Raw genomic sequence first — 10,701 nt, forward strand, 5'->3', positions numbered from 1 at the left:
ATGGTGCTACTGAGGTTTAACTTAACACTCGTGTACTGTTACGGTATGAAATCCGCACTGTGCCCTCCACGATCCGCTTGGCAGAGCCCTCCCCGCTCACCGGAGCCCCCCGGGAGGTGACGCACCGGGGACGGCCCGGTCCCCCCACGCGCCACGGTACAGCCACCCGGAGCCCTCGCCCCGCTGTGGACTCAGCCCTTCGCCACCTTCTTAAGCCTTGAAGCGCTAGTGCTCCCGAGGGCAGGGAAGCATGGGCAGCCTGGGGACACCGGGCACGAGCGGCCAAGCCTGGTGCAGAGCCGTAGTGACTGTGTCAGGTCCATTGGGAAGACCTTTACCCTCCACCAGTTGTACCTGTTTTGTAAAAAAAATACAACCGCAAAAAAGAACAAAAAAAAAAAAAAAGAGTCCTTTCAAGGTCTATTTTAACAAGGAGATGCTATTTTGTTATTGAATCTAATCGAGTCTTTTTTTACTTTACGGATGGGGTGACCGTGGGCACTGGTACCGAGCAGTTCCCAGTGAGGATATGGAGTAAACTTCCATAAGCTAAGAGCCAACTGAGCCCTGCCGGGTTTGGGACAGAGGAGCTCTGAGTTTGGGGCAGAGCAGGAGCTCTGGGTTTGGACACTTCTGAAGGGGACAGAAGTTGAGGAGCACGGATGACACTGAAGACGCCAACGGACACCATCAGCCCCATCTTTTCTGAAGCAAAACTCAATAAACTCAACTCATTGTACTGGTGATGACCCCCAGGACTGTCGGTCACCAGGAGCAGCAGCCCATCCACAGGGAGCAATAACAGCCGGTTCTGGTTAGCTTTGAGTGAGAAGTTGGACATACTAGCAAAAAATAAAAGGTGAAAACAGGTGAGCAAGTTTAATTTCATCTCAGGGAGAGATTTACTGTAAGCTGGGGCCATAACTGCAGTTCTACCAAGCCTGATGTCCGTGTTGTCGCTGAGCATCCACCACCCACTGCGGAGTGGGACAGTGCCGTGGGGTGACCCAACACCGCAACAGACCAGGATCATGGGCACTGCAATAAGGGAGAGGTCCTGTTTCATGCTGGCTGTTGGGGCACAGCCCCTGCCCCAGTCACAGCCACGGCACAGCGTGAGCCTGAGGAGGCCCAGGGCCCAGCCCTGGGGCCGGAGCAGGCAGGAGCCTCCCTGGAAGGCTTTGGAAGCCCTCTGGGAAGGCTGCAGGAGGAGGAGGAGCGATTTTTTTAAACATGATAATCCTGTTTTATGCAACATAGCAGAATTAACTCTTAGCGTAGTGTTCCTACCTCAGCCCCTAGCGCTGGTGTTTCTATGCAGTTGTGCTTGTCCCGACGCTGAAGTTTTTCACCCCAGGTTTACACTGCAGTGTCCTCCCTCCTCCTTTTCCTCCTCCTCCTCCCTGCAATGTTATGTGTGATGTGTGCCAGCACAGCTCCATCCCGTGCTCCATCCTCTTCGGACACATCTCCCGGTCCCCACCTGGATGTTCCACCTCGGCTTCCCTTGGGTAACGCTTGTGTAGCCCCAGGTCACCTCTGCAGTTGTCACCCAGTGTTTTACTGCAAACCCACGGGAACTGGTGATTTCTGTTGTACGTTTCCCCCTCTGTCCCGGACTCTGTCTCGTGTTCCTCACCCTGTTAGTTTTACCTGTCTTTCTATCAAGATGTTGTCCCATAGGTTCTGATCAGAAACCCATCAATCTTGTCCTAGCATACTGCATCTCTGAGCAGTAGATGGTAAAATACCTGAAAATGTGAATTTCTTAGTTTTCATAAAGGAGAAAATCTAGAAATTAACCTTTCATGTGCCAAATACTGTAAGTTACTTTTTTTCCTTCGAAATGTACCTTTTTCTACATATCCAATACCTTAGTTAGCATAAAATCATTGGTGCCATGAAAAGTATTTTTAAATTTAAATAAATATTTAAATATCATGAAAAGCATAGTTGGAACCTGCTTTGTTCTGTGGGTCTGATTTTTTTCTTTACTGGAGTGAAAACAGCTCAGAACTGTGAGGAATTTGGTCTTTTAGCAGCTCCTTATTGGAGTGAGGAGCAGCCTCATGCCATGGGAGTTCTGCTGCAGTGTGTGTCCCTTTACACATCCCTGCACTGTTTGAACACCATTTTACAAATGCACATGGAGTTTTGGGCCCCTCATGACAAGACATTGAGGGGCTGAGTGTGACCAGGGAAGGGAATGGAGCTGGGAAGGGTTTGGAGCAGCAGCAGCAGCTCAGGGAGCTGGGGAGGCTCAGCCTGGAGAAAAAGGAGTCGGGGGAACCTTCTGGTCTGGACAACTCCCTGCCAGGAGGTGCAGCCAGGTGGCCAGGCTCTGCTCCCAAGTGACTGGACAAGAGGAAATGGTTTTAAGTTGTACCAGGAAAGGTTTTGGATGGATATTGGGGAAAATTTCTTCCCCAAAAGGGCTGTCCAGCCCTGGTACAGCTGCCCAGAGCAGCGGTGGAGTCTCCATCCCTGGAGGGATTTAACAGCCATGTGGATATGGCACTTGGGGACATGGTCGGGGTGAACAGTGCTGGGAAATGGTGGGACTCAGTGACCTTGGACCTATTTTGTTTGGGTACAGCACAGGCTACACAACCCAAGGGCACAGAGGCTTCATCCCATGGAGATGCCCCATGGCATCAGCTCACACCAAGCTCCCTCCAGTCCCAGGAAGGATTTAATCACACCTCAGACAGCTCAAGGCACAAATCCTCCTGGAGACAGGGACACTGAACACTTCAGGTGATGGACACACAACTCCAGCTTCTCATGGAAATCATTAACAGGTTCCTCATCCATTTTGCAAGTGCTGATCCCATGTTTTTCCTCCTTTTTTAAAAAAACTAATTCAATTTTAGGTATATCTATTTCACCCAAATCCTGCTGTCCCATCAGGATTCCACTGAATACACAGGTGCCAAAGGCAGTTTAAAGGATTTATTTTAAGGCTTTTAAAGTACACGTCTGTCCTGAGAAACCAGTCAGCTCCTAACTGCTCAGCACAGACTAAAGAAAGTTAAGGCAGCAAGGAAGAAAATAATACATCTAAGGCAATTTGTTACTCTTTGAAGACATGGAGGCGACCACTGGAGTTGCCTCCCACCAGTATATTCTGCCTGGGGTGGACCACGTTGATGGAGCACACGGAGCTGAGGCACTCCAGGTTGTAGAAGCTGTGCAGCAACTTCCCGGTGTCCTGGAAGACCTCGATCCTCCTGGGCTGTGCCATGCTGCCCACCACAAAGCAGTGCTCCTGCTTGGGGTCCCAGATGGCCCTGAAGCGGGTCAGCCAGCGCCCTGTGTTGCTGTTGTGTCTGCAGTGGAAGGAGAAGAGAAACATCCCTCTGAGTGAATCCAGGATTTTAAATTGTCATTTATGTCCTATTTGCTCCCTATTTATGTCCTATTTGCTCCCTCACCTTCTAGACTCCCAGCACTGGGATCATCCAGCTCAGATCCCTGTAGTGGATCCCTGCCCTGGGATGGGCAGGATGGGACAAGAATCATGGATAGTTTGTGTTGGAAGGGCCTTAAAGCCTATCTTGTCCTACTCGTTGGGGTAGGGACACCTTCCACTAGCCTGGGTTGATCCAAGCCCCATCCAACTTGGTCTGGAACACTCCCAGGGATGGAGCAGCCACAGCTGCTCTGGGCAACCTGTGCCAGTGTCTCAGCACCTCACAGGAAACAACTCCTTCCCAACATCCCACCTGTCCCTGCCCTCTGGCAGTGAGAAGCCATACTCTATGTTGGGAGCAGCCACAGTGCACTGCCCTCGGCCCAGGTGTGCTCTCTTACCTGATGACGCTGAGGGCTGTGACAGTGGATGACAAGGATGTGGTGTCGTAGATCCTGGAACACAAACCAGCACGTTCACACAAGGTACATGTACTATAGCCCTTCCCTCACAAACAGGCACCCACACCCCAGCTGAAATTACTCATTGTGCTTTGAGAATTGTATTTGCTTTCAGCCAGAGCTGCAGTCACCGGTGGTGACACTGCTGGAGGAGCCCAGACACCAGCACAGCATCCTGCCCACTCCTTCACCCCATGAACCGTTACCGCTCACCCCCAGGGCAAAAACACTGCTGAGGTCAGAGCTAAATCAGGCAATTACCTAAATTATGGGCACAAAGCTACCCAGGAGAAAAAAAAACCTCTACTACAAGCAACTCCCAGCAGTTTAAATTATGAAACAGTAGGCTAGTTACAAAAGAGCTGATATTGTCATCGTATGAAGCACCAGCAGCTAAAAATAAATCCAGTTTCTGAGCACTCTGAGTTCATGCTCATCATCAGGTTTGGGCTGGTTTTTGCTTGGTGGTTTCATGGCTTTTGTTTGGTTTTTCAGGATTAACAGTGTCTGTGTGTTTTACTGTTCTTTGTTAAATATCATTCCAGAAAATGAGAATTAGGGGAAAAAAAAACCCAAACAAAAATAATAATTAAAAATATTAATGCCAGTAAATATTTATCACTTTTTGGAAAGTGATAAAGTTCTCAATGACAGGTAATGCAGAGAGGTACTACTTCTAATGATGATAATAATGATAATAACACCGATAGGATGATAGTAACAATAATATTCTCAAGCAGTTGATATTTTGCATGAACATTCCTTCCTCCCAGCCTGCCTTACCTCAGCTTGTCATCAGCACTCACTGTCACCACCTTGCTCCCGGTGACAGGTGAGAAATAGGCTGAGGCCACACTCTTGATGTGTCCTTTGAGGGAGCTCACAGGCTCATTCTGCTTGCTCTTCAGGTGTCGAATGTCGAAAACACAAACATCCCTGCAACAGGCACCACACAGACCCTCACAAATGGACACCAAGTACTGACCCATCATTCACCAAAATGCTCCAGAGCCATGGAAGACAGAACTGGTGCAGAGCTCAACATTCACGCAAATGGTGGCTCCAAGAGATTTTGGGAGCACCAAACCTACCCCAAAGAGCAGCTCATTGCAACCTCTCTGTCTGCCAAGGCCCACCAGGGCCCCTGTGTCCCCATTTCTAAAAGGTGATTAGGACATCAAAGCAAATCCCACTTAAAAACCTGCTAAGGACTGAAAACATGTTTTCTAAAGAGATCAAGACAGCTTTGACCATTGAGGCTGACGAATTGCTCATCCTCATTCTCTCCTGCCCTCCCAGTGCGCCCCCCAGACCCAGCCCAGGCACCCAGAGCAACCAAACCAGTCCCTGCAGTTGTGCTGAGCCACATACACTGCTCCAGCAGCCAGAAAGTACTGTTTGCTCAGAGGGTGCACGTGGACTGTCCGTGTGCGCCTGAAGCCGATGTCCACAGACAGCTCCGGGGCCATTGCCTGCGTCCGTCTGTCCACCACAGCCACAGCCCCATCCCAGTGTCCCACAATGGCTGTGCAGGCATTGTCCTCCAGGAAGTCGAAGGAGGAGAAGTTGTCCTCACTCCTGCAGATCTGAAGGGAAGGTTGAATGGTACCAGAACTACTCAAGGACACACTGAGTTGCTCCTAGCACCCAAACACCTCCTGGGCTGCAGATTTCATCCTTTCCCTTCTAGTTCACTAAAAACATAGTGAATCCTGTGTGATGTGACAGCTCCAGACTCAGCTAGGCATGCACATCCCCCTTCTGTGGAACAGGTATGCTTTCCACAGGGGAAATAATTAGGGGATAATTAACCATCCAAACTAGACAGGAGCAGCACAGTGAATTCCCTGCCAGAGCTCCTGCTCAGCAATCCAAGGGCTCTTGGCCTCCAGCACACACAGAATGAGGGTTAAGGACACCTTTCCCTTCTCCAGTGCTGCAGAAACCTTTAATTAGGTGCAGAAATGTGAACTTGGCTCCCTATAGTTTGGGGGATCAGAGCAGGATGTCACCCCATCCTATTCCCTGGGGATGCTCTCACAAAAGCAATTAGCACAAGTATAGTGGTGCTGCAGGAACCTCAGCTCTCCCCAGGTGTGCTGGTTCCACAGCACTGATAATCCTACACGTATCCACGTATCCCAAGGCTGGATCCCACTTTGCATATGGCAAACCGAACAAGTTTCTCTCCCCCTGACCTCTCAAGACATCATCTTGCAAGCATCTGACTCAATCAACAACCCCCTGGTCCCTCCCGAGTGACCACTCAGGTACTGCCCAAACACCTGCCTGCCTGTAGCCCTGCCAAAATCAGAGTGCCTGGAAGGGGTGGGGAATAAAAAAGGTTTAAGCTGCAGTAGGTTATTACATTCCCAGCACTGGAGCTGCTCAATGCAGCTGTGTCTGTCAGAACCCAGCACACCCAGCTGGGTGAGGGTGCAGAGACAGGCACAGTGTCCTGTCTCTGGGAGGCTGAGCAATGCAAAGGCAGCTCATGGTCTGTGTTGTTTTACAATGCTGGTTTTGTGGGGTTTGTTCTTAGTTCTTTCAATCGCTCTGTCACCACCTAAAGGCAAAGCCTTGAGAGGAGAAACATTGCTGATGACAGAGAGGAAGTTAAATCCAGCAATTGCAGCTGTCCCTGCAGGAAGGAAACTGGGAGAACCCAGGCTGGGACTATGTTTCCGTGAGTAGGAAGCATCTTCCTAATTCTGTGATGTTAATAAAAGGTAAATTCATGTGTCCTTGTGGAAACAGAACCTTGAGCTTTCTTATTAATAAAACAACCTAATAACAACTTGGTACAAGGAGAGTAAACCTTCCCAGCAGTGCCCACGGAGAGATCTCCGAGGAGGTAGTACTCACCTCATCAAAGACAGCCCTGGTGACATCGCCACAGCGCAGAGTGTCATTGCTGAGGGACAGCAGGTGGGCAGGATTGCAGGGAGAGAAGTGCATGCAGCAGACTGGGAAATTGTGGGGGGTGAACATGTGGGCTCCTTCCTCAGACCTGCAGCTCTGCAAAACAAGAGGTTCCACAGAGACAGATGCTGATCACTTCAGTCATTTCTATCAATTACTGCAGCTTTCAAAGTCAGGTCTCTGGTTTTTGAATGTTTTTTGAGGAAGCAGAGGGTGCTGGATGAGAGGAGGCACTAGCACAGGTAACATGGGCAGTAAGGCTGCTTCTGGTCCCTAACTAGGGAAAGCTGCAACTTCCTACAATTGGTGTCCCTGCAGAGTCCTGACCTGGAGAGCAGTACCAGAGAACTGGTTTGTGTTACCACATGTGCCTTTTACATCACAGTATGGACACAGTGGGCCACTGAGAGCTCCAGCTAAATCAGAGTGACCCAAACTGAATGTAGAGCTGAATCTCCTGTGTCTTCTCTTCTAACCTGGGCATCACTCAAGCTCTATTATTTTAAGTAAACAGGCCGTTGTGGACCAAGTTCTGCACCCATCCTGCACCACACACTTGTGCAGGTCAGGCACAGCACCCACTCACTCACCACATTCCAGAGGCCAACATTCCCCCACTTGTCTCCAGCTGCCACCAGGATGGTGCTTTCAGAGGGGTGGATGGCCATGGAGCACACCCGGGATTTCACCACCTTCCTGATGTTCTCCTCGCTCAGCACCATGCTGCTCAGGCTCTCCCGGTACCTGGAAAGCCACAGGCACCAAGCACCACCAAAATATTCATTAGAGAAGGAAGGGGAAGCAGACAACCCCCAGTTTCAGCTGCTGTTTTCAGGTTACCTCGTGATGTCAGGTGTGCACTTAACAGCATCATCATCTGCATGCAGCTGCAGCGAGGAGACACTGATCAGAACCAGAGCCCAAGGGACGTGTCTTTACCCAAAGACAGCAAATTATAGCAAATAATACCTCACTTATCCTCATCCACGTGCTCAGTAAGGCCTCTGTCCCTTTGCTGTTCTCTGCCTGATCCTCTGGAACCATGGGCAAAGGTCCAGCTGGCACCTGGGACTGGGATGACATTGGCAATTGGTGTGACTCAAACCCACCAAAACCACAAACAGGGTGAGTCGGTACCTTCCCCACACCAGATATTCTGAGGACACATCCATGACAACACAGGAAATCAACAGTAAAGGCAGAAAGTTGGTATCAAAACCTTATTAAAAACCTAATTGCCCTGACAGCACAAACTCCCTCTCCTGATACTCCAAGACCTCTATTACAGATTCAGCTCCATTCCACAGCTCCATGGAAGATTTAAATTCCCATCTCTCAGAGCAACAGAACTTCCATCTGTTGCTCTGTCACTGCTTCACAAGGTGGTAAATATTTCCAAGGAAAATAAACCAGATCAAAAGTGACAGTGAAATAAAGCCCAGAGCAATAAACCTTTGAATTCAAGGCCACTCAACTTCATGGGATGTTGGAAAACGTAGAATCTTTGGCCTCAGGACCCTTCTGAGCATCCTAAACTGCACTGTGCCATCCGGCTGAGCCCCAGAGCACTGCCTGGCCTGCAGAGAGGTCATGGACACCTCCCATTCATAGCGCCTGAGGTGACAGAACTGACCTCTGATCACTGTCACTATGTCACCACCTCCCAAACACCTCAGGGCTCCAAACCCAGCCATGCCCAGTGCCACCAGTGTCACTGGTTTTGCAGAGCTCCTACACACACACACACACATACACACACACATCCTCCACCCCTTCCCCATCTCACATCTCTCTCTGCTTGTGGCTGGGCAGGTGTCTCCACCATAGGAATTCCTGTGGGCTCCACTCGGAGCAGGCGCATGGATCGCCGCCGGACCGGTTCCTCCTCCACCTTCTTGGGCTTGGGTCTGGAACAAGGAAAGCATTTCAGCTACAGCACGTGGGGACAGAGCGCAGGGCAGGGTCAGGGCACAGCTGGGACACAGAGTGACATCCAGACCCACTGCAGGAGGGATGTGGTTGCTTCTCCCTCAGGGACAGCAAGGAACACTATGAGCACTTTGCACCTTCATTCTCCTTGTAACACATCCACTACTGTCACTTCTCTTCCCAGCCCTTCTCATTCATTATCCATCCTGCCACTCACGCACCAAGCTGTCCTTTCTCACCTTCTCCCATCACTTATCCTTTATTTGGGCTGCAGCTCATTTTCTGCTTGGCCTGGTGCTGGTCTGGCACTGCCAAATGTCTTTCCTTCTCCATTAACTCTCACCCTCTCCCTTGTGCATCTAGTTTTCCCCCATCTGTCTTTCCCACACCCTTCCCCAACATTTTCCTTCATCATTTAACATTTCTTCCTTTAGCCAACGCAAAAATATCATCAGAAATAAAGAAATGAGCTTGAAATACCTTTATATATATGTATTTGCTCTTGTTGAGATGTATACATATATATACACACACATCTCAAAAAGAACAAATTCTGTTATTTGACAAAAAAAAAATCTATTAATACTATAATTTTCTTTCCAAAGGGTGGCAGAGAGGCACTAACTGCAGAAGCATGTTCATGAATCCATGCAGCTTCAGACAGCCAGGTATTCAGAGCTTGAAGGGAGACGCTCACTGTGCAGGTAAAGTGCTCTGTTCCCTCCCTGCGTGAGGGAACAGAGCACAAATCTCGCAGACTGTTCTTTTACCTTTTGACGACATGGGATTGTCTTTTGGTTGCAATTTGCTTAAGTCTTGCAGCTGACTTAAAGAGGAAAAAAAGAGATTATGAAATATATATAACAAACATAAAGGATTAATCTGTATAAACCAGAAATATCTCAAGGCTGCAATCAACTCTATTGCAATTATAACAGTAATAGAGAGAGCTGTGGCTGCTCCATCCCTGGAGTGTTCCAGGCCAGGTTGGATGGGGCTTGGAGCAACCTGGGCTGGTGGAAGATGTCCCTGCCCAAGGCAGTGGGTAGGACTGGATAGGGTTTAAGGTTCTTTCCCATCCAAAACATTCAGGGACTCATGGAATTCACTCAAGTCATTCACGGCTCTCCTCACACCTCTACCCTGGTGAGGGAAGGGCTTCACACCAGGAGGGATGACACTTGGAAAGAGCATTTTGGTGCTATTTAGAGTCTATACATACCTTGTGCAGCTGTAGAGCAGCAAAGAATTTAGCGTTCTCTGTAATGTTCTTCAGCCTTTTCATTTCGTAGGCTGATAGCTGGGAGTATCCATCCTGCAGAAACAAAGGCCATTTACTCTCCATTGTACAGTTCAGTGGCTGCAAAAGAGGCTCTGGGAGTCTCAAACTGATTAGATTACTTTAGGAGTGGTTTGATCTATTTGTTACAAACAAAAATGTCTTAAAATTGGGGTCATCCCATCCATCCCCATCCAGGTATAGCTGCATCACAAGACTTACTCCTTAATTAGTTATATGAAAGGGACAGTCCACCCAAATTTCATCAGAATGAAAACAATAGTGAAATGACTCAATAAAGAGCTTAAAACTTCAGTGTTACAGCAGACACTGCACAGATGGAATTGGTGTTCTATCCTTTTATCTTCTATAGGGAAGGTGGACTCAACAAGTTGAATAATAACATCAACAAAATGATCATGTTTTATGGCTGTTTCCATCATAAAAACACCTGGAAGGTGGTTATTGACACACTGGTGCTTGTGGGCTTTACATACTCTGAGAGTGTATATACATATATAAGTATATATATACACATCACACCTATATATATGAGCATATATACACACACATATATATCTTATATAAGTGTGTATGTGTATATATGTGTATATATACACATGTGTATATATCTAGTTATATATACGTACATACATAAATACTTATAGACTACATATACTCTCAGAGTATATATATAT

The 10,701-nt window shown here is 48.4% G+C and overlaps 1 protein-coding gene across 1 annotated transcript; it reads right to left on the reverse strand.

Annotated features, from left to right (window-relative positions):
• Nucleotides 1–3,073: 3,073 nt before the first annotated feature.
• WDR76 (WD repeat domain 76) lies at nt 3,074–10,039 on the reverse strand (the record flags this gene model as incomplete). The annotated part of the gene is made up of 10 exons (XM_009073645.1): nt 3,074–3,329; nt 3,814–3,867; nt 4,657–4,809; nt 5,245–5,459; nt 6,739–6,883; nt 7,378–7,539; nt 7,636–7,682; nt 8,582–8,702; nt 9,495–9,550; nt 9,947–10,039. Coding segments are annotated over 10 exons (1,302 nt in total), but the record flags the coding sequence as incomplete, so codon positions are not given.
• Nucleotides 10,040–10,701: the final 662 nt, after the last annotated feature.

This window comes from Acanthisitta chloris, unplaced genomic scaffold, assembly GCF_000695815.1.
Source record: "Acanthisitta chloris isolate BGI_N310 unplaced genomic scaffold, ASM69581v1 scaffold30824, whole genome shotgun sequence".
Classification (NCBI taxonomy): domain Eukaryota; kingdom Metazoa; phylum Chordata; class Aves; order Passeriformes; family Acanthisittidae; genus Acanthisitta; species Acanthisitta chloris.